This window comes from Ranitomeya variabilis, chromosome 8, assembly GCF_051348905.1.
Source record: "Ranitomeya variabilis isolate aRanVar5 chromosome 8, aRanVar5.hap1, whole genome shotgun sequence".
Classification (NCBI taxonomy): Eukaryota; Metazoa; Chordata; class Amphibia; order Anura; family Dendrobatidae; genus Ranitomeya; species Ranitomeya variabilis.
The window spans coordinates 144,836,658-144,860,800 of NC_135239.1; the positions used below are offsets into that span (position 1 = coordinate 144,836,658).

The 24,143-nt window shown below is 45.9% G+C and overlaps 1 protein-coding gene across 3 annotated transcripts in view; it reads right to left on the minus strand.

Annotated features, from left to right (window-relative positions):
- Positions 1-256: 256 nt before the first annotated feature.
- The window catches only part of UBN2 (ubinuclein 2), a 155,057-nt gene continuing 131,170 nt past the window's right edge, over positions 257-24,143 (minus strand). For all 3 annotated transcript variants that reach the window (XM_077275887.1, XM_077275884.1, XM_077275886.1), the window contains 3 exons: positions 15,074-15,314; positions 3,510-3,599; positions 257-1,615 (listed from right to left, as the gene is read on the minus strand). In XM_077275887.1, the coding sequence (XP_077132002.1) occupies positions 1,566-1,615; positions 3,510-3,599; positions 15,074-15,314 (381 nt within the window). In that variant the 3' untranslated portion in view covers positions 257-1,565. The remainder of the gene's footprint in view (positions 1,616-3,509; positions 3,600-15,073; positions 15,315-24,143) is intronic.

Here is a 24,143-nt window from a genome sequence, read left to right on the forward strand (position 1 = left end):
GGATCCACAGTAAATCCGCAACGTGTGCACATACCCTAAAGGATACTGCAGCGTAAACAGGTCTAAACTGCACAGCTCATACACTTAGTTTGGGCTTTTCTTGGTTGTAGCTTTGCGCTACTAATTTAGTGTGCGCAGTACAAACCAGTAGACAAGTTGGACCACTAGAGTCGGACCACCACTGACTTAATATGGATAGCCAACTCTAATCTGAATGAAGGTGACAGTAATACGGCTAGTTACAGCCAGCTGCATATTCAGTATTAAAAATTGGATCAAAATTTACTAAGGAGAAACCATCATCATACAAAAGCAGTGTCAGCATAAGAAATTCCATTCTTGGCACTAAATATTTGGATTTAATGGGGACCAATACTGGAGCAATGTAATTCCAGCCTAAATGATAAACTACTTCCCATGTTGGAAAAAAGAAAAAAAAAAAAAATGCTCACTCAGTTTAGCACATATACAGAAAACAAAACAACAACATACAATAAAAAATAAACACTTGATTAGGCTTTAACAGATTTGATCTTAACAGACTTAATTGGTCACCGTTTCTTTAACCAAATTTTCAACCAAATTGGTATAAATATTATGTAGACCAACAAAATGGGAAATATTTGCAAGTTTTGAACGCTGGTGGAAACCATATATTTTAATGATTTTTTTCACTTAATACTTTTAATTGTGAAATGCTTGCAAACCGCATTACCGTGCCACGTGCACCACCTTGTAAATGGTATTACTACTTAACACTTCTTGTTTAAAGCATTATAAATTACTAGAAGAGCCATAGCAAATTTTACTATTGGCCTATTTTCCATTAAATCTTCAATTCCCCCAACTTTGTTATCTACTGTATAAAAAGGAAAAAAAAAAAAAGAAAAGAGCAAAATTTCTACTTCCCACGACAATATTATTTTGAAATCTTTGTGCGATAAATTTAAAAAAGCTTTAATCCTACACGATTTTTAAAAGTTTTAACTGTTAAATAAAAAATAAGGCAATTAATTATGCTTATAGACCATTTGGAGAATAAGTCCCATTTGAATTAAATAACGATCTGTCAAATTCCGCAAATGCAAGTCTCTTGACAATGGGCAAAAAGGTGTGTTTTGCATTTTATTTGTATCTGCGTTTCTCGCCCACAACATTCTTCCGCAATTCTCAGGAATATAGAATGGAATGCAAACATATCCACTTCATGTGGCTTATGCTCTATGATACCTGCAACAAAAATAAATAGAAAACAATCATTTAGCCCAGTGATTATTTAAGGTTATGGAGGGAAACCTCTTCCCCATCTATCCCTCGCCCTAGAAGAAATCCTTTGTGGCTTGTTAGCACCAACTTATAGCCAGCCATGCTCATGAACATTCTCCTGCAGCCTGCCTTCGCTTGCTTTCATCCAGTATTCTTTCTGCTCTCCACAGTGCTAGGGATTAATGTAAACATAGACAGCACACGGCAGCTTTTTCTGATGACAAAGCACTTCCGGATGGGACAGTCCAAGCCAACCAGAAGAACACATTTTAAATCAACTTAGTTCCATTGATCAGTTGTCATGGGTTTTTACGTTGCAATTTAGAGTCTCCTTTACATTGAGCTGCATCTGGGGGAAAAAAAAAAAATCAACAAGAACGCATAACAAGTTTTTCAGATGCCAGTGCTAGAACTGTTGGAAAAAATGTTACTACTGATGGTGACTTAAAATACAACATTCTGAATGTGGAAATACATGTATTAGAAGGAAAATTGTCACTATGCCGAAAAACAGGATAAACACATTGGGCGGTATTCACACTTGTGGTGCACAATTTGAAAGTTCAAACGTAACATATCAAAAAGTTGATTAGCATTCACAAAGTAGTATGATAAACCAGCTGTTTATTTTCTTTGCATAGTCAAGAAGTATACAAAAAAAAAAACAATATACAGCAGTCAGTAGCCTACAGCCGATCACGTACAGTACAGCAGGTCAGTAGCCTACAGTCAATCACATACAGTACAGCAGGTCAGTAGCCTACAGCTGATCATATATAGTACAGCACTTCAGTAACCTACAGCTGATCATATATAGTACAGCACTTCAGTAGCCTACAGCCGATCACGTACAGTACAGCAGGTCAGTAGCCTACAGCTGATCACAATGTACAGCAGGTCAGTAGCCTACAGCTGATCACAATGTACAGCAGGTCAGTAGCCTACAGCTGATCATATATAGTACAGCACTTTGGTAGCCTACAGCCGATCACGTACAGTACAGCAGGTCAGTAGCCTACAGTCGATCATATATAGTACAGTAGCCTACAGCCGATCATATACAGTACAGCAGGTCAGTAGTCTACGGCCGATCACGTACAGCAGAGCAAGTCAGTAGCCTACAGCCGATCACATACAGTACAGCAGGTCAGTAGCCTACAGCTGATCATATATAGTACAGCACTTTGGTAGCCTACAGCCGATCACGTAGAGTACAGCAGGTCAGTAGCCTACAGTCGATCATATATAGTACAGTAGCCTACAGCCGATCACGTACAGTACAGCAGGTCAGTAGCCTACAGTCGATCATATATAGTACAGCAGCCTACAGCCGATCACGTACAGCAGAGCAGGTCAGTAGCCTAGAGCCGATCATGCACAGTACAGCAGGTCAGTAGCCTAGAGCCGATCAAATACAGTACAGTAGTCAGTAGCCTACAACCGATAACGTACAGTAGGCCAGTAGCCTACAGCCGATCACAATGTACAGCAGGTCAGTAGCCTACAGCGATAATATACAGTACAGCAGGCCAGTAGCCTACAGCTGATCACGTACAGTACAGCATTTCAGTAGCCTACAGGCAATCTACAGTACAGCAGGTCAGAAGCCTACAGGCAATCATGTACAGTACAGCAGGTCAGTAGCCTACAGGCAATCATGTACAGTACAGCAGGTCAGTAGCCTACAGCCGACGATCTTGTACTGTACAGCAGATCAGTAGCTTACAGCTGATCATGTACAGTACAGGTCAGCAGCCTACAGCCAATCGTGTACAGTACAGCAGGTCAGTAGCTTACAGCCGATCATGTACAGTACAGGTCAGTAGCCTACAGGCGATCATGTACAGTACAGCAGGTCAGTAGCCTACAGGCGATCATGTACAGTACAGCAGGTCAGTAGGTTACGATCACGTACAGAGTACGTAGTACGTAGTCGATCACGTACAGAGGTATCTAGAGAAAACGCTCTGTGCGTGTATTGGCCATAGGCTAACAACCTGCTATAAATTTGTGCTTTCCATATACTTCTCAACCATGCAAAGTATGATAGAACAGCCGTTTACTTTCTGTCGGGAGTGCAAATTACTTTTTGATATGAATGTGGAAGTCTGCAGACAGCTCCACTCAAAAGTGAGCGAGAACAGCTGGGCTATGCAAATAGCATGGACTACCAAGTCACTCTGCACAATTCAAATACAGACACTTCAGTGACTGCAAAAATATCCCGTAATAGTATCCCTTACCTGTGAACCCTTGTTGCAAGTGAGGAGGCAGAGGGGAGTGAGACATGTTAGGCGAGTGCGTAGAGGTGTTCTGAAGTCCTTTTATTAAATCTGAGAGAAATAAAAAGAAAACAGATGCACAAAAGAGAATACAAGTCAACGTTTGCTTTATGACTTATGGAACCACATATTAGAAAGAAAGTGTCAGCAGTGTTTAAATCACTATTTTTATTAATGTAATTAAGAATTTTTGATATTTTTTTTCTATTTTCTGTATCATATACAGGACATAGAAAATAGATAAAAAAATCAGATCTTTCAGCTGATACTTCCTATTTTGTAGACCACTTCAATAGTCATCTCACCATCATTACAGGCATGATTACAAAGGTAGGTACCTACTCAATATGGATAATACAGGACGACACTATTTACGATGAGTGATGGTCACTGCTCACCTCCCCCTCCCCGTAGTGACCTCTGCTAATTATAGAGCATCCAAAATCAAAGTCAAAAAGCCCGATACATCAAAACTGGCATTGTTCACACCAATCTTAAGGAGATGGGATGGAGTCAGGAGCTCCCGATTCATGAAGATTAGTGCTGAGCGAGTGTGCTTGTTACTTGAGTTTCTCCGAGCATGCTCGGGTGGTCTATTTCGGCGAGCTCGGTGATTTAGTTTATGTTAAGGCTGCTGCATGATTTGCGGCTGCTAGACAGCTTGAATACATGTGGCGATTGCCTAACAAACAGGCTTTACCTTCTAAAACCAAGAGAATGTTACAGGTTCCCTCCACAGACAGATGGAAAATCCCGTTTCAGATACAACATATTGACCCTATCGCCATCGCATGCACTGCGCACCACTAGCCCTGTGGCACATCAGTGTATCAGTTCTTGCATGTGCAGTTGTAGAATAAGGCTACAGGTGGACAATGAATGGGGACAATACTAATAAATTATAGGGGTTGCCCAATCTAAGAAGGAAAGTCGGCAGTCGCTCCACGTGACTGCAGAATTGTTACAAATCAAGCAACAGTGTGTATGCAATTGGCAAACCGGTAGCCATATTCAGACAGACTCTCCTCAGCTTCTCAATATTGTAGCAGAGTCTAGTCTGCATGTGACTGCAAGTGTGTAAATCGCATAAATGTGGTCACGTGACTGTCCACACGCACAGGGAGTACAGGGGAATTGTGGCGCCCTGTCAGCACTCTGCAGTCAGTGACAGCAATGGACAACACATTTAATTCTATGACTATTTAAGCCGTCACAGATCTTGTGTGCAATGAATGCCTTAAATGGAAGTTTAATGGTCACAAAATGGTGTTTAAAGTCTTAGAAGCAGTGAGCAATTTTGAAGGGCTGTAAATTACAAAGTTGCTTATGCTCGCACAAGTACACGTCTGGAAAATCTTATCTTTTTTTTATTCATTATAATGCATTGAAATACTTTATTACATAATATTACCATTGGTGCATTTTATATGCCCTAACAAGTGATCACACATGGCAACCATAGGAGCTTTTGTTTGGCCCACACCTTAAGGCTAAGTGCACACGCTGCGGATTCGCAGAAGTTTTCCCATGCGTTGTACAGTACCATGTAAACCTATAGAAAAAAAAAATCCGCAGTGCACATGCTGCGGAAAAAAACACGCCGAAACGCTGCGTTGTTTAATCCGCAGCATGTCAATTCTTTGTGCGGATTCCGCTGCGGTTTACACCTGCTCCATAATAGAAAACCGCAGGCGGAATCCGCACACAATTTCACAACATGTGCACATACCCTAAAGGGAATCTGTCAACAGGTTTTTGCCATGTAATCTGAGTGTGACATGATGTAGAGGCAGAGACTCCGATTCCAGCAATGTGTCACTTATTGGTCTGCTTGCTGTCATTTTGATACAAATTACTGTTTTATTTGCTGCAGATCTAGAAGTTCTCTGAATACTGAGCTCAGTATATCCTCGTCTGCACCACTGATGGGCTGCTTTCTGTGTACATTGAGTAGAGCCAGAGAGATGCCAATTCTCCTAAAACAGGCCTCGGCTTCTGCCATGGCGGGGCCTGTCAATCCACTTCACAACAGACTTCCCTTTTTGTGAAGCTGCAATCAATAAAGATTACACTATAACAAGGACTAACAGTTGGGTTCAGAGTTTACCCTAAACCCTGCCATTGCTGGGGGTAGCATCAATCAGAAACAAACCATGACTGTTGAGGGAATCGCATGGCTACAGTTGATGTGTGCTCACAATCACAAGATTGTAAATGAATGATAAAAGCTAAATATCTCCCAGTGACGCACGCTAAATGATAGACGTTGCCAAAAAACTTCTGTAGACCATAAATAAGCGTCATCATAAACAGAGGCCAATTCTAAATGGGGCTTCTGTAATTATAGTTGCCCTCATCTTTATTTAATGTCAGGGGCAGTAAATACTCTGATCAAGACAATAGGAAAGTGTGATAAATCTGACAATAACGAAAACATACAAGATTCACTCGTTAGATTTTTCTGATAATGTGTTTGAGCCATCAGTATATCCAGCATTTCCCAAATTAAAGGGGTATTCCACAACTAGGACAACCCCTTCTTGATCAAAATGTTTGGCCCCCATAAAATAATAAAGCCTAGACTCTCCTCCAATGCCAGCGCCGTTCATGTGCTGTTGGCACTCGCGGTTCCGGGGCTCCCTTGCGGTGTTATGACACTGGCACCCAATCGGCGCTGGCATCACTGTCTCCGCCTTCAGACAAATCGAACATTAAGAGGAAGTCCGGGCTGCAGCTGATCTCTGACTTCTTCATGTTCGATTTGGCCGAACGAGCAGACGGCGATGCCGGGGGTGATTGGGCACCGAAGTGACAACACAATTAACAATTTGCCAGACGCAATTAATCCCTAACTAAAGGCTATAGTAAAATATAACAATCAAAACTATTAAAGGACCATTTAAAAATTGCTAAGTTAGTATGTATCCATGACCAGGATATTAAGTAAAGCAGAAAAAGGAGGAAATCCAGCTTCCAAAAAAAAAAGGAGATTTTTGTGTACTCACCGTAAAATCTCTTTCTCTTAGCCTCTAATTGGGGGACACAGGACCATGGGTGTTATGCTGCTGTCCACTAGGAGGCGACACTATGCATAATCTGAAAAAGATTAACTGTGGCTCCTCCTGTGCAGTATACACCCCTGGACGGCATCAGCCTTCTCCAGTTTTGTGCCAAAGCAGTAGGAGGAATGTAACATGAATAACATAATTATGCCTGTAAGAAGGCAACTATGTACAAGCTCAAGAAACAATATGAGAACTCAACAGTTACAACAGCCCGGAAAGGGCAACAGGGTGGGAGCTGTGTCCCCCAATTAGAGGCTAAGAGAAAGAGATTTTACGGTGAGTACACAAAAATCTCCTTTACTCTGTCGCCTCATTGGGGGACACAGGACCATGGGACGTCCTAAAGCAGTCCCTGGGTGGGAAGCAATGGACGAATATTGTGCAGACAGGCCCGTACACTTAGGGCACCGCCGCCTGCAGGACACGTCTACCCAGGCTCACGTCCGCTGAGGACTGGGTATGAACCCTGTAGTGTTTAGTAAATGTGTGTAAGCTAGTCCAAGTGGCCGCCTTACACACTTGTTGTGCCGAAGCCTGGTGCCGAATGGCCCAGGAGGCCCCTACCGCCCGTGTAGAGTGTGCCGTAATACCGGCTGGAAGAGGAGAATTCTTAAGGCGGTACGCCTCTTGTATGGTGGATTTGATCCACCTGGCAAGAGTAGCCTTGGAAGCTGGCATACCCTTGTGACCGCCTTCCGGAAGGAGGAAAAGAGAATCAGACCTCCGGAAGGACGCAGTCCTAGACACGTATATACGCAATGCCCTGACGAGGTCAAGCGTATACAGAGCCTTCTCCACTCTATGAACCGGAACCGGACAAAGGGATGGTAGTGAAATTTCCTCATTGAGGTGGAAGTCGGACACAACCTTCGGAAGGAAGGATGGGACCGTACGAAGAACTACCTTGTCCTGGTGAAATGCCAGGAAAGGCCGTCTGCAGGAGAGTGCTGTCAGTTCAGACACCCTGCGTAGCGAGGTGATTGCCACCAGGAAAACCACCTTCTGGGAAAGAAGGCAGAGCGGGACCTCCTTAAGGGGTTCGAAGGGTGGTTCCTGCAATGCTGTCAGTACCAGGCTGAGGTCCCACGTTTCTAGTGGTCGTCTGTAGGGGGGAACCAATCGGGAAACCCCCTGAAGGAAAGTCCTTACTTGCGGCTTGGTAGCAATGAGCTTTTGGAAAAGCACTGAGAGGGCTGACACCTGGCTCTTAAGCGAGCCCAATGACAGTCTGGCCTCCAGACCCGCTTGGAGAAAACCAAGAACTTTGGGTAGGGAATAAGGGAGTGGGATCTGGCCACGAGATTCGCACCAGGTAAAGAAAGCTTTCCAGGTACGGTAATAAATCTTGGCAGAGGCTGGTTTCCGTGCTCTGATCATGGTTCCAATGACATCTGTCGAGAGCCCTGCCTGGGTTAGAACCCAGGTCTCAAGGGCCACGCCGTCAAATTGAGAGCCCCTGAGTTCTGGTGGTAGAACGGCCCTTGTGATAGAAGATCGTGGCGGTCGGGGAGACGCCAAGGGGCGTCTGCTGTGAGTTGTACGATGTCGGCGTACCATGTGCGTCTGGGCCAGTCCGGTGCAATGAGGATGGTTGGAACTCCCTCTTGTTTGATCTTCCTCACCACTCTGGATATCAGGGGGAGAGGTGGAAAAAATGTACAGAAGCTGGAACTGGGTCCAGTCCTGAACCAGAGCGTCTGCTCCGAGCGACCGCGGATCGTGTGTTCTGGCAATGAAGTTGGAGACCTTGGCATTGAAATGGGATGCCATTAGGTCCACATCCGGGGTCCCCCAGCGGAGACAGATCTGTTGAAAAATTTCGGGATGGAGAGACCACTCTCCCGAGTCTATTCCTTGTCGGCTGAGGAAGTCTGCTTCCCAGTTGTCCACACCCGGAATGTGGACCGCCGAAAGAACCGACCCTGTGTCCTCCGCCCAGCGGAGGATATGTGACACTTCCCGCATCGCCTGGGTACTGCGGGTCCCCCCTTGATGATTCACATATGCCACAGCCGTGGCATTGTCCGACTGTATCCTGATGTGAGAGGCTGCCAATAAGTGATGGAAGGCCCTCAATGCCAGAAGGATGGCACGAATTTCCAGGATGTTGATGGGCATGGTCGCTTCCGCTGGGGACCACTTGCCCTGTGCCCTATGGTGTAGGTGCACCGCACCCCAACCCGTCTGACTCGCGTCGGTGGTCAGAACCTTCCATTGACCTGAGAGAAAGGATTTCCCCTTTGCTAGCGAGGTTGGCTTGAGCCACCAGTGCAGGGACCTCCTGGTTGACGACGTTAGCTGGAACTCCCTGTCGAGAGAGAAGGGATTCCTGTCCCAGGACTTGAGAATGGCTAGTTGGAGAGGTCTGAGGTGAAACTGGGCAAATGGGACGGCTTCTATTGCTGCTGCCATCTTGCCGAGGACTCTCATGGCAAACCGGAGAGATCGATGGGGTTTGCGGAGGAGGGTGCGAACTGCTAGTCGGAGGGCCAGTGCCTTGTCCTTGGGAAGGAGCACTAGACCCCTGGAAGTGTTGAATAACATTCCCAGGAAGGTCAGGGACTGACTCGGGGTTGGTGATGACTTTTGTAGGTTGATTAACCAGCCCATGCGACTGAGAGTATCGGTTGTGATTGAGACGTTGAGCTCGCAGTCCTTGAAGGTGGGAGCCTTGATGAGTAGATTGTCCAGGTATGGAACGACTACTATGCCTCCGGAATGCAGGACGTCCATGGTTGCTGCCATGACCTTGGTGAACACTCTGGGAGCCATGGCGAGTCCAAAGGGGAGAGCCACGAATTGGTAGTGGTCCTGGCCTATTGCGAACCTGAGAAACCTCTGATGGGCAGGTGCAATGGGTATATGCAGGTATGCGTCTTGTATGTCTATGGAGGCGAGATATTCTCCCTTCTCCATGGACGCAATGATGGACCGAAGGGACTCCATGCGGAAGTGACGGACCCGTATATATTTGTTGAGCTGTTTTAGGTCTAGTATGGGCCGTACGCTGCCTCCTTTCTTGGGAACTACGAACAGATTGGAGTAGAACCCTCGGAAGCGGTCGGTCGTGGGTACCGGTACTATGACTCCTGCTTGAAAAAGCGAGGAGACCGCTTGGTGGTAGGCACGAGCCTTGGCTGGCTGTTTTGGGGGGGGGGGACAGAGAGGAAGAATCGGTCCGGTGGGTTGGAGGTGAAGTCTATTTTGTATCCGGAAGACACTAGTTCTGTGACCCACCTGTCTTCTGTAATAGGCAGCCAGACTTGATGAAAGAGCAAAAGTCGGCCGCCTACTGGTGTGGTGTCTTCCCGAGTCCGTGAGTCATGAGGAGGAGAAAGTCTGAGATTTTCCTCCTCTGGGCTTAGACTGGCCTGCTTTTGACTGCCAGGTCTTGTCCGACCTTTGCGTCGATCGTGAGTTGTCCCTGCGTGGGTAACGGTTACGATTTTGTACTGGACGTGAGACGGACCAGCCGGAGGAATTCCGAAAGGATCGGAATCGAGTTTGGTTACGCTTCTTGTAAGTGCGTTTAGGTTTCAGTTGGGGAAGAGAAGTACTCTTACCCCCTGTGGCGTTGGATATCATGGTATCCAACTGTTCACCGAAAAGTCTCCCACTGAGGTAGGGGAGGTGCGTGAGGGACTTCTTTGAGGCTGCGTCCGCTTTCCATTCCCGCAGCCAGAGGATACGCCGAATCGTGATGGCGTTTGATGCTATCCCCGCGACTCCCCTTGCTGAATCCAGAGCTGCCTGGAGCATGTAATCTGCTTACAACTGCAATTTGAACCGCTTGGTCCGACAGTTCAGGAGCGGATGCTTGGAAGGCTTGTAAATTCTTTGCCCAGGCCAGGATGGCCTTGGCAGCCCAAACTGAGGCGAACGCGGGAGCCAGGGATGCCCCTGCTGCCTCGAAAATTGAACGAGCCATGCGTTCTACCTGCCAGTCTGCTGCGTCCCTGAGGGTTGAGCTATCTGGCAGTGAAAGGAGGGTCTGTGCTGCTAGCCTGGAGACTGGGGGATCCACTTCAGGTGGATCTGTCCATTCCTTGGTGTCCTTCTGTGGGAAGGGGTACCTCGCCTCCAGATATTTGCGATTAGCGAATTTTTTCTCAGGCTGTGAGAGCTGTTTTTTAATGATCGCCTTAAACTCTGGGTGGTTAGAGAAAACCTTAGGCGGCTTCAGAGGTCCTTCAAAGGAAATCTTATGTTCTGGGGCCTCTGGTGGCGGATCAGAAATGTCCAGCACCCGATGGATGGACGATATGTCCTCAACTAGCGCTGTATTGCTAGGAGGGATTGGGATCAGGGACCCCTCCGTTTCTCTGTCCGAGTCAGAGTCGCAGATGCCTTCCGAATCCTGTGTATCACTGAGGCGTCCCCTGCTGGGTGGGCTGGGGAGGAGGCCCTCTCTATTTGGGGATTGCAGAGATCTGCATTGTCTGTCCCTGGAATGGGACGGTCTAGATGACCTGGAGCTACGGTGTCTCTCCCTAGAAGGGGATGACCGTGTGCTATGGGATGACGCAGATGGACTTGATCTATGGATCCGCTTGCGTCTAGACGTGGATGTGCCAGGGTCATCTTGTCCCTGACGCAAGTTCTCCCTTTGCTGGGTAACGGTCATAGCCGGGGCATGACCCTGCAGAGCCTGAAGCAATGTGGAAGTTAGGTTATCTATAGACTGCGTCGTAGATTGCGACATCTGAGTAGCCCATTTCGGCGTGGCATTAGACACCGAGGCATTGGCAGGGGCTTCTTGAGGCTGTGACACATTAGTTTGTATACAGTTCTGACAATGCGGGTACGTGCTACTACTGGGGAGAGCGGTCCCGCAGGCTGTGCAGAATGCATAATAGCAGTTCTGCCTGGTTCTCTTGGATCTTGAGCCCTGCATAATGCACAAAGTGCAGAGGTGCTGCCAGCAGATGGACCTTACAGGGGTAGAGAACCTACAGGTGAGCCTTATAGGTAATATGGATTCACAGCTGAGTAAAAAGAACCCAGCTGTGATCTTACCCCACCAGTGTGCCCCGAGGTCCAGCGCCGAAGATCCACAGTCCTGTGCCCCCCGGAGACTGGCTGCCTGGTCCTGGTCCTGCAGACCGGGAGATGCAGGGTTAATCTGCAGCCGAAAATGGCTGCAGAGACAGAGAAGAGAGGAGGAGAAGGGGGCGGAGAGCTGGAAAAAGGCGGCAAGGCTGTAAAAAACCCGCCCTTTCTGTCTCGATCCGCCCCCTGTATGACACTGTAGAGTGTCATATTTGTCATCCGGGGGGCGGGCCGGGGGACGGAGAGGAGGCTGCTGCTTCAGCTAGGCCGAAGCCGGGGCCTAAATTAGATGCCTGAGGCCCAGAAGGGCTCCAGGCCGGCGCGAAAGTCCGGGAGGGGGTCGGATCTGAACCGGACCCCTCCGGATTTAAAGGCAGGATAGCGGTGGGGCTGTAAGCGAGAGGGGGGCCCTGTGAGGGGTCCCCCTGAGGCAGTATAGAGCTGGTGCTGCCGCAGAGACAGGGACGCAAGGAGCCCTGTGTCTGTATGTGCCATGCCTGCCTGCACTCCCCCCGGCCCCAACAGGAGCCCGCAGCTGGGCTGGGGTCCCTGGATGCAGGCACAGTATGCTGGCCCATTGCTGGGAGCTGTAGGATGCTGCCTGTACAGGCCCTACCTGAGGTGTCTCAACCTAATACCCCCAGAGGGGGATAGGGAGGGTGCTGTTGTCACCTTCAGGGGCCTTTATCCTCGCCTCGACCTCAACCCAGAAACCAAAAGGAATTGGGGAAGGAGGGGGGGTCTCGACTTCGAACCAGCACCCGAGGGGCTGGGGAAGGAGCAGCATGGGGAATAGCCATCTCAACTTCAACTGGGCACCCCATAATAGGGGGCCGAGGAAGGAGCCATGCCGGGAGTCTCACAGGAGACCCTCTTTTCTTCATCTGTAATCCCGTCGGAAAACGGAGTAAAAATCTTTAGGTGTGCCTCCTTTGCGACACTAAGCAAAAACTGGAGAAGGCTGATGCCGTCCAGGGGTGTATACTGCACAGGAGGAGCCACAGTTAATCTTTTTCAGATTATGCATAGTGTCGCCTCCTAGTGGACAGCAGCATAACACCCATGGTCCTGTGTCCCACAATGAGGCGACAGAGTAATTCCAAATTTATTGAGAATGAAAAAAAGTATGTCCAGTCGAATGAAATCACATATTAGTGAGTAACTGATAACATGTTTCGCACAGTAACTCTTGTTCTTTGAGAAACAATATGTTACTGTTCGAAACTCATTATCCGTTACTCACTAATATGTGATTTCATTCGACTGGACATACTTTACTCTCAATAAATTTGGAATTTTTTTGGAAGCTGGATTTCCTCCATTTTCTGCTTCATTTGTTCCATGTGATGACTTCATGTGCTTCCCCACTACACATGTCTAACAGGTGAGCCGTTTTCTTTTTTTTTTTTTTTAACTCCTGTTCTGTCCATATTATTAAGTAGACCTATCTATGCCATTGAGGGTTATATGCCTAGTCTTATTTAGAATGTGTTTTTAGGGAAAGGGATAAATTGGTGCGGCCGCTACCACTATTCTCATTATGAAATGTCCCATAGACAACCAACTAGCTACTAAAAGAACTCCTAGGCCTTCCCAACACGTTTCACCAGCTAGCTATACTGGCTTCATGAGGGTGTGAGGCTGAAATGAGAAAGTACATGGGTTACTGGATCTTTTAAACCAGGGGTGTGGAATCTTTTCTGCCAAGGGCCATTTGGATATTGATACCATCTTTCAGGGGCCATACAAACTCTGCCCACAAAGTACATCCTGACTCTTGCACTGGTGTCAGGATATAATCTCTCATTGCATGCCCTTCAGTGTTCAGAAGTGAACACTGTGTGTGTGCGCTAACAGAGCAAGAAGAAACTAATGAGCTGGTGGAAATCAAAATACACCTCCCCGCCCAAGAATGCGGTCCCTGAGAATCTGCCCGGGGGGCCTGATAAAAAGTCATCGAGGGCCATAAATGGCCTGGGGGCCTGAGGTTCCCCACCCATTTTAAAAGATTTGGTCTGGTGTCAGAGACAAAGAAAGGTCAACAAATCAGAGCACTAACCATTAGGCCAATCACAGCTCATTTTACTCTGTACATTGAGGTCAGACAATGCAAAAAAATCTGTTTTATCAATAAGAACACATATCACTGTGGGTAGTGTCACTAAGTGTCTCAATGAATTAGTGATTCGGGGACCAACTATACCTATGCACCGTCTCCTGATCAGTTTCGGGTGCCCACTGTTTGCGCACACCCACCATACGCTCCAATCACCACATTCTCCATGGTATACAATGACCTTTTAGGTCTATTACGTAAGCCGTGATTGGCCGAATGGTTAGAGTGCTCTGATTTGTTGACCTTTGTTTGTCTCTGATTGATGACGTCAGACCAATTAGACTGACAACACTGCACGAGAGCCTCAGGGAGAGCGACTGCCGACACCACAGGAATAGTGCCGGCATGGGAGGGGAGTATAGGTTTTATTATTCTATCAGGGCCAAGCGTAGGGTATGACAAGAAGTTGTCCAAGTAGTGGACAACTTCTTTAAGGATGTACGAGATTGCATGGGCATATAGTGAAACACCAACCATAGGTGGATTACAAAAAAATTATAAAACACCCACACAGGATTGTGTATTTTTTGTGGGACAACTCTTTAAAAAAAAAAAAAAAAAAAAAAAAAAAAAGCACAGCTACTCTCTTGCACAGTTTGAAGACTAAAAATGGTATACTTCCAAATACCTGCCCACTTAAATGGATGCCAACTAACCCTCTGACATCCATTCTGTGAAAGGAACCCTAAGGATACACTGGATTCTATAACAAGCCCTTAATTTTGTTTAATAAGTAGATACGCCCATGACATGAAGATATAGAGGGTTATCTCAAGTTAAAGTGTAACCATCATTTTCCTTTTTTCCCCATAATTCATAGTACAGGTACAAAGAAGAAACGTTATATCTTATTAGAGAAATCTGCTTTCTTCCTGAACTGATCATTCATTTTCAATTTACAGGTAAAACCTATTTTCCGTGATTACAGACGTTCCCATAACTGAGAAAGGAGATGGCCGTTGGTGCTTATAAAGTTCTGTGGAGAATTGGAACCATCATTTCAGGAATATTTTTTGCAGAATATCCGTCTGCCTCCATCTCCTTCCTCCTCGCCACTAAGTTTGGAAAGCAGCAACCATCTTCTATCTCAGTAATGAGAAAATGTGTCTTCACTGAAAACAGATTTACCTATGAATTCAGAGTGAAAGATCAGCCTTAGAGGAACAAGAAGCAGAATTCTCTGATTTTCATGTGTACTATTGATTTCTGAAATTATTACAATGATGCTTATTTGTCACTTTACTGCATGTTTAAAAATATACAATCTGATAAAGTATTAAGAATAGAAGTCTTACTCTGTGCGAGTGTGTGGTGGAAAGCTGCTGAGGTAGAACCTGGAGATGTTACCGCACCAGCAGTGTCACTCCCAAAGTTGAGAAGCTCCAATGGAAACTGGAATGGCATGGTGACTGGTACCAGTCCGCCCAACATGCCAAATGGACTAAGTGGGGTTGTCACATTTGGGTTTGTTACAGAAAGTGGTGATGCCATGAGTGTCAACGGTGCTGTATTTGCAAGTAGAGATGCTGCAGCAGACTGTAAAAAAAATATACATATATATAAATAAAATGTGAAAATTGGAGATAAACGTAACCAAAAACAACAAAAGTCTAAAACACAAAACCGTACAGCTGAAAAAGTAACAGTTGAAGTCATCAGTGTTAGATCACAGTGGGATATACTGGTTATCTGGGTCTGGTACCCCTGCTGGAACCCCTAGACGGTTATGGTGTGGAGTGCATGACATTACAGGCAGCAGCTACGTAATAGCAGTCATGACGTCACCGCTGCAGTCCATCAACAAGCCCAGGAGCAGGCTGAGAGGCAGTGCTGGACCTGCAATGGGTGACTATTTTATCCATGAAGCCTTACAAAACAATTACCACTACTAAAATTTGCACATGTATTTCAATACAATTGTTCTAAAAGGTGAAATTTCAGCATGGACAGTGGCATTTCGTTTTCCACCATGCAGAAGGAAAGGAGACCGGAACAAGGCTTACACCACATGGATGAGTTTGTATAACTTTCTAGTGTATTATGTTTTAATTCTTCATCAGATTAGTTTGGTTAGTGAACGAGAACGCCGTTCATGGAGAGGTGAAAACCAGAACATTAACTGATCATGAATTTGCTGAGAGCGCATTGCTTAAAAAGTATCCACGTCTCAGCTGAAAGCAGGATTTGGGCTTGCATAGATCAGTATTACACCCATTTTATTTGGTGCTTTTAATTCCAAAATTAAGTCTAATCTGTTGGGGGACACTTTAAGCCACTTCTATTCGAATTTAGAGTCATTTGCGCCATTCACATCAATTTAAAACTAGATTGCTGCTCAAATAGAATTCAGATACATTTTTGAACGCAAATTTTATTTTTTTTAAAATAAAAAGTTGCTAAATTTGTGTACACTCTCCATCAAATAAGGGGATGTCTCATAAAATGTCTGTATACATAAAATAAGATGGAATACATTTTTCAACCCCCTAAGATATTTATATATTTGTTGCAAATAACAGCAACACTATTTCTAGCACAAATTGGATGAAAAATTTGGCACAAATGTCCCCTATCTTTGTAGAATAATATTTGGAATTGAGAGTCCTTATTGGTTGATACTAGTGATGAGTGAATATACTCGTTACTCGAGATTTCACAAGCACGCTCGGGTGTCCGAGTATTTTTTAGTGCTCGGAAATTTAGTTTTTATTGCCGCAGCTGAATGATTTACATCAGTTAGCCAGCATACGTACATGTGGGGGTTGCCTGGTTGCTACGGAATCCCACATGTACGTATACTGGCTAACAGATGTAAATCATTCAGCTGCGGCAATAAAAACTAAACCTCCGAGCACTAAAAAAAATACTCGGAGGCCACCCAAGCGTGCTCGGGAAATCTCGAGTAACGAGTATATTCGCTCATCACTAGTTGACACCTTTTAATGGCTAACTGAAAAGATGGCAACAAATTGCAAGCTTTCGAGACTACTCAGGCCTCTTCATCAGGCATAGACTAATACAACATCTGAAGAATCACATATTTATACACAACACAGCACAGAACTGTCATTATGGGAGAGTGATAAGGAGTGAATGTTTTATTGTCCTCTTATTGGGGTCTGGTTCTGTGTTATGATGCCCCATAAGGTCTGAAGTGCAAATTCCTTATTTGGTATAAAAAGACAAATCTATGCGACACATTCATTACTGCACTAAGTGTGTCAAAGGTTGTCATAAGTTTATACTCCCAGTTTCTCCTGTCTCTCAGATTTGAAATTACCTTTCAATACAAGTAATTTCAGGTCCATGGTGCTATGATCAGGCATACAAAAATGTTTGGCCACAGGTAGATCCATTCTTTTTTCTCTTATTGAGTGGTGGTGAGAATTTATCCTTATTCTCAGTTTTTGGCCTGTCTCCCCTACATACAGACCCCCAGCTGGACATCTGGAACATAAAATTAGGTACACCACATTAGATGTGATGCAGCTGAAAGTACCTGGGATCTTGTAGTCCTGATGTGAATTGGGGGCTGCCTAAAAGTTGGTGTCTGGAAAAACGGATTGTAATCTGGCATCTTTTTGTAGTAAAGGTTGTAATTTCCGTGCAGCTCCCCTTAGCACCTCCAGATTTGGATTGTAGGTAACTATTGATACCAGAGGCGTAGCTAAGGGTTCAGCTCAGGGGGGGCGAACCTTCTGAGTGGGCCCCTAACCCTTGATTACAACTGTGGTGGCACACTTTAATCATGGGTATAGGGGGAACCTCAGTAGATGATCCTGCTGTAATCGAAAATGTATAATGGCCCCCGCTTTAGCCCCCACGTTGTATCTTTCTTGGATCCTGGACTCTGTCCCTTTCTGTGGGCTGCAAATTGCAGAAAATAAAAACAGCCAGTAAATGCGTATAGAGTCCATCATATGGGAATAGGTCCCTGAATTAAACCAGGAAACCCTAAAAGGGATACTCTTGTCTGGACAAGACCCTAAGGGTATGTGTCCACGTTCAGGATTGCATCAGGATTTGGTCAGGATTTTTCATCAGTATTTGTAAGCCAAAACCAGGAGTGGAACAATTAGAGGAAAAGTATAATAGAAACACATGCACCAATTCTGCATTTATCACCCACTTACAAATACTGATGAAAAATCCTGACCAAATCCTGATGCAATCCTGAACGTGGACACATACCCTAAAGAGGTGAATGGAAAACAAGAGGAAAGCAGAAGAAGGGGGGGGGGGGGGAGGGGGAGGTAAAATATCACACAATGAAAGAAGAAAGTGCGCCCCCTGTATGTCATCTCTTCTTTTTTTCCCTTCTCCCCATTTGCGGGCCATGTTATTCAGACTGAGTATACATATGCATCTATATGTGATTGTAATTATCTATACTCACCTACTGGCTGTTCCCATTTTTATTCTATTCGGTTTTTCATCATATATATTTAGGCTACTTTCACACTAGCGTCGGGCTCCCCGACGCTAGCGTTGTCTCCGCCGCACAACGGGGGCAGCGGATGCATTTTTTCAGCGCATCCGCTGCCCCATTGTGAGGTGCGGGGAAGTGCAGGGAGGTGGGGGCGGAATTCCGGCCGCGCCTGTGCGGTCGGAAAAAGCGGACCGTCGGGAGCAAAAAACGTTACATGTAACGTTTTTTGCTCCCGACGGTCCGCCACAACACGGCGCAACAGTCGTACGACGGTTGCGACGTGTGTCAATGCGTCGCAAATGCGTCGCTAATGTTAGTCAATGCAGAAAAAACGCATCCTGCAAGCACTTTTGCTGGATGCGTTTTTTCGGCAAAACGACGCATTTGCGACGTATTGCAGTTAACGCTAGTGTGAAAGTAGCCTTATACTCAACTTTATGGGGATTTTTATGATGTTTGTTACCTTGTATTTACTGATATGAGATGACACACACTGGACTGATAGGACCCTGACCCCAGCTGCAGGACCACATTACAAGAGATAGAGAGAGACTGAGAGACAGACAGAGAGAGATAGACAGAGAGACTGAGACAGAGAGAGCGAGACCTAGACTGAGACAGAGAGACTGAGAGAGACAGAGAGAGACTGACAGAGACAGACAGATTGAGAGAGAGACAGAGAGACTGAGAGCGAGACAGAGAGCGAGACAGAGACAAACTGAGAGTGAGACAAAGACTGAGCCAGAGAGAGACTGCCAGAGAGTGACAGAGAGAGACTGACAGAGACCGAGACTGACACAGAGAGAGCGCTAGACAAAGACTGAGACAGAGAGACAGTGAGAGACAGAGACTGACAGAGAGACAGAGTGACAGAGAGTGACTGACCCTGAGAGACAGAGACTCAGAGAGACTGAGAGAGAGCGAGACAGAGCGAAACTGAGAGAGCGAGACAGAGTGAGCGAGACAGACAGAGCAAGACAGACAGAGAGCGAGACAGAGTGAGCGAGACAGAGAGTGAGCGAGAGAGAGCGAGCGAGACAGAGAGCGAGCAAGACAGTGCGAGCAAGACAGAGTGAGAGCAAGACAGAGAGTGAGAGCAAGACAGAGAGTGAGACAGACAGAGAGAGCGAGACAGAGTGAGAGGGAGACAGAGAGCAAGACAGAGAGCGAGACTGACAGAGCGAGAGAGACAGAGAGCGAGAGAGACAGAGAGAGCGAGACAGAGAGAGACAGAGAGCGAGAGAGACTGAGAGAGACTGACAGAGACAGAGCAAAACGGATGCAAGAAATCTCAGGGACTTGTCAGGAGGGGAGCAGTGTCCTGCCTCCTCCTTATTGCACAGTGCAGTCACCTCCAGCCCCCTGCAGCCTGAGCTCCTACGTCGTCCTATCTCCTGTCCTGCTCCTGTATGCAGGGCTCAGGGAGGGAAGAAGCAGCGTCCTGAAGTCTCTTCAGCTGCAGACACCACACAGCCGGCAATGTGTGCGTGTCTGCAGTATGCTCTGCTGGAGGCAGCAGGTACAGTGCTGGCACCCAGCGTCCCCGGGTACATGCTCCTCTACAGGACAGACCGCGGCAGTGCAGGGAGATTCTGTCCCTGCTCTGCTGCAGAGGCTAGCTCAACTATATTGGCGTGCAAGTAGGCTAATATAGTTAAGGGTAGCGTAGCTCCAGGTGGGCCCCCTCTGAGCTCGGGGCCCGGGGCGACCGCACCCTCTGCCCCCCTGGTAGCTACGCTACTGATTGATACCAATACAAGTTCTGTTCTCCATTGTTTTCCAAATATTATATACAAGGCAAAACAGTAAGGCTTCTTTCACACTAGCGTTCCCGACGCTAGCGTTGTCTCCGCCGCACAACGGGGGCAGCGGATGCATTTTTCCAGCGCATCCGCTGCCCCATTGTGAGGTGCGGGGAAGCGCGGGGAGGTGGGGGCGGAGTTTCGGAAAAAGCGGACCGTCGTGAGCAAAAAAGTTACATGTAGCGTTTTTTGCTCCCGACGGTCCGCCACTGCACGACGCATCCGTCGCACGACGGGTGCGAAGTGTGGCAATCCGTCACAATGCGTCGCTTAATGTTAATCAATGGCGAAAAAACGCATCCTGCAAACACTTTTGCAGGATGCGTTTTTTCGGCAAAACGACGCATTGTGACGGAATGCAGTTAACGCTAGTGTGAAAGTAGCCTAATACAATGATTGTAGCTCAACTACACTGGCCCCCATCTAATGTAGGGCATCTGCAGTGTACAAATTAAAATTTCAGCGTTTAACCATTTAGTGACAGAGCCAACTTTGTCCTTAACCCCTTAAGCCCCGAGGGTGGTTTGAACGTTAATGACCGGGCCAATTTTTACAATTCTGACCACTGTCCCTTTATGAGGTTATAACTCTGGAACGCTTCAACAGATCTTGGCGATTCTGACATTGTTTTCTCGTGACATATTGTACTTCATGATACTGGTAACATTTCTTCGATATAACTTGCGTTTATTTGTGGAAAAAAAAGGAAATTTGGCGAAAATTTGGAAAATTTCGCAGTTTTCCAACTTTGAATTTTTATGCCCTTAAATCACAGAGATATGTCACACTAAATACTTAATAAGTAACATTTCCCACATGTCTACTTTACATCAGCACAATTTTGGAACCAACATTTTTTTTTGAAAGGGAGTTAAAAGGGTTAAAAGTTGACCAGCAATTTCTAATTTTTACAACACCATATTTTTTTTTTTTAGGGACCACATCTCACTTGAAGTCATTTTGAGGGGTCTATATGATAGAAAATACCCAAGTGTGACACCATTCAAAAAACTGCACCCCTCAAGGTGCTCAAAACCACATTCAAGAAGTTTATTAACCCTTCAGGAGTTTCACAGGAATTTTTGGAATGTTTAAATAAAAATGAACATTTAACGTTTTTCACACAAAATGTATTTCAGCTCCAATTTGTTTTATTTTACCAAGGGTAACAGGAGAAAATGGACCCCAAAAGTTGTTGTACAATTTGTCCTGAGTACGCTGATACCCCATATGTTGGGGTAAACCACTGTTTGGGCGCATGGCAGAGCTCGGAAGGGAAGGAGCACTGTTTTACTTTTTCAACGCAGAATTGGCTGGAATTGAGATCGGACGCCATGTCGCGTTTGGAGAGCCCCTGATGTGCCTGAACAGTGGGAACTCCCCAATTCTAACTGAAACCCTAATGCAAACACGCCCCTATCCCTAATCCCAACGGTAACCCTAACCACACCCCTAAGGCTAGTTTCACATTGGCGTTCGAATCCGCAGCGTTTAAACCGCATCCGCAAGTGCAGGAAAAAACGCTTGAAAACGTGTACAAACGCGGTGTTTTTTAGACGCATGCAGAAACGCATGCGGGTAAAAAAACGCCGCATTTGCACGCTTTTCTATGCATTTTTCCCTGCGTTAGCGTTTTTGGTGCGCATGGTGACAAATTTTACAGGAGAAAAATCGAGATAACCAGAAACCGCCAATGGGACTACAGAGGGCGTGTATTATGGGATCTCAATATATAGACCCTTGAACAGCTGAAATCTTCAGATTTTGCTCCTGTATGCTGTGTCAGAATGGATCTTCGCATGGAGAGCTTTTATTTCAACCTGGATTTAAGCATCAAGCTGTTTCTTGCCTGTGCGTTTGCTTAGGAGCAAGACAGAAATCGCGAAAGATGGAGAAGGAGACATCGTAGGCGTTTTTGGAGACACCCCATTATCGAACTACGTGAGAGCCGTGGAGCCTATCACACGCTGTATGGCGAGCTTGATGCCAACCCGGAGAAATTCCATGAATATACAAGGATGTCGCAAGACTCGTTCCGGGATTTGCTTGCTCGTGTCCAAGGAGCCATACGGAGACAGGACACCCAGCTCCGTAGAGCGATTCCACCCGAGGAACGTCTGCTGGTTACATTAAGGTACGTTCCAAATCTAAACCAATGACAGTCCAAATTTTGGGTGTTCTGACATGTATTTTTGGGGTATTTTCCTTTCTGTCTTTAGCGTAACCACACCATAAATAGAATAGATTGTAATTTTTTTTTGTTTGTTTTTCTTACAGATTTCTTGCAACTGGAGCGAGTTTATCATCCCTCCACTTCCAATACTGGCTCGGAATTTCTACCCTGTCCGGAATAGTTGCGGACACCTGCCGGGCTTTGTGGAATGTACTCCGGGATGAGTTTATACCCCTACCCACCGCGGAAATGTGGCTTGAAATTGCGGAAAAATTCTGGAATGTGTGTGATTTCCCCAACTGTTTGGGAGCGGTGGATGGAAAGCACATTCGCATTATCAAACCAGCCAGAACAGGATCGGAGTACAATTACAAAAAAACATTTTTCTGTTGTGCTCATGGCAATATCCGATGCGGACTGTCGCTTCATCGCCGTGGACATTGGAGCTTTTGGCCGTGGCAACGATTCCCAGACTTAAGAACTCTGATATGGGCCGCCGTGTGTATGGCAAAAATTTTAATTTTCCACAGCCACAACCGCTTCCCAACACTCAAGGTCCAACAATGCCATTTGTTATGGTTGGGGATGAGGCCTTTCAGATGTGTGAAAACCTACTGAAGCCATATTCCAGTCGGGACTTGAACCACACTAGGAGGATCTTTAACTACAGACTGACCAGGGCCCGATGAACAGTAGAGTGTACCTTTGGCATTCTGGTCGCTAAATGGCGCATTCTTGCATCAGCCATAAATCTAAAAGTGGAAACAGTCGACGAGGTGGTCAAAGCCTGTGTGGTTCTGCACAATTATATAATGGCAAAGGAGCAACCCAACATTGAACTGGATGAACCAGTTGCACACCCACTGCCCGATTACCAGCATCACCCGCTGCGGTCAACTGCTGAAGTTGGTCACATGCGGGACCAATTTGCTGCCTTTTTTGATTCTGACATTGGACGTGTGTCATGGCAGGACAATGTTGTGTAAATGTCCTGTTGTAATTTTATCTGTACAAGTAATTTTCTAAAATGTGAATAATATGTCTCATTAATAAACTATTTTCTTGATTGTGTTAACCGTGTCTCCTATGTATTTCCTCTACAAACCAAGACTGTCCTAAAACTGGCAGTATTTGGTCGGTATTTAATATTAGTATTTGTAATCCAAAACCAGGAGTGGGTGATAAAGGCAGAGGTGCTGGTTATTATGATATCATCATAACTTACCTATAATTTGTTCACTCCTTGTTTGGGGTGACTTGGGTGACTAATTAGTGTCTAGACATGTTGTTCTGCGGTGTTACGCATGCGTTCACAAAAGCAAGCAAATGCATGTGCTTGTGAACGCATGCGTTCATATAGACAGCAATGCGTTTTTTTGGCGCATTCCTTGCGCAATCGACCACATACGTCTTCAGGCGGTAAATTGACGCCTACAAAAATTACTACATGTTGCATTTCCGCGAAATGCCGCAGACGACGAAACGAAACATGCGGCGTCAAACGCGGTAAAACGCGAACGATCGCGAACGCATGCGTCCCTAATGTTAAAGTTAGGAATACACAACGCATGCGGATATTTGCGGAAGAAACGCTGCAGACACAACCGCAAATGTGAAACCGGCCTAACCCTGACACACCCCTAACTAATCCCAACCGTAAATGTAATCCAAACCCTAACCCTATCTTTAGCCCCAACCCTAACCCTAACTTTAGCCCCAACCCTAACCCCAACCCTAACCCTAATGGGAAAATGGAATTAAATACATTTTTTTTATTTTATTATTTTTCCCTAACTAAGTGGGTGATGAAGGGGGATTTCTTTTACTTTTATAGCGGATTTTTATGATTGGCAGCTGTCACACACTAAAAGACGCTTTTTATAGCAAAAAAGTTTTTGCGTCTCCACATTTTGAGACCTATAACTTTTCCATATTTTGGTCCACAGAGTCATGTGAGGTCC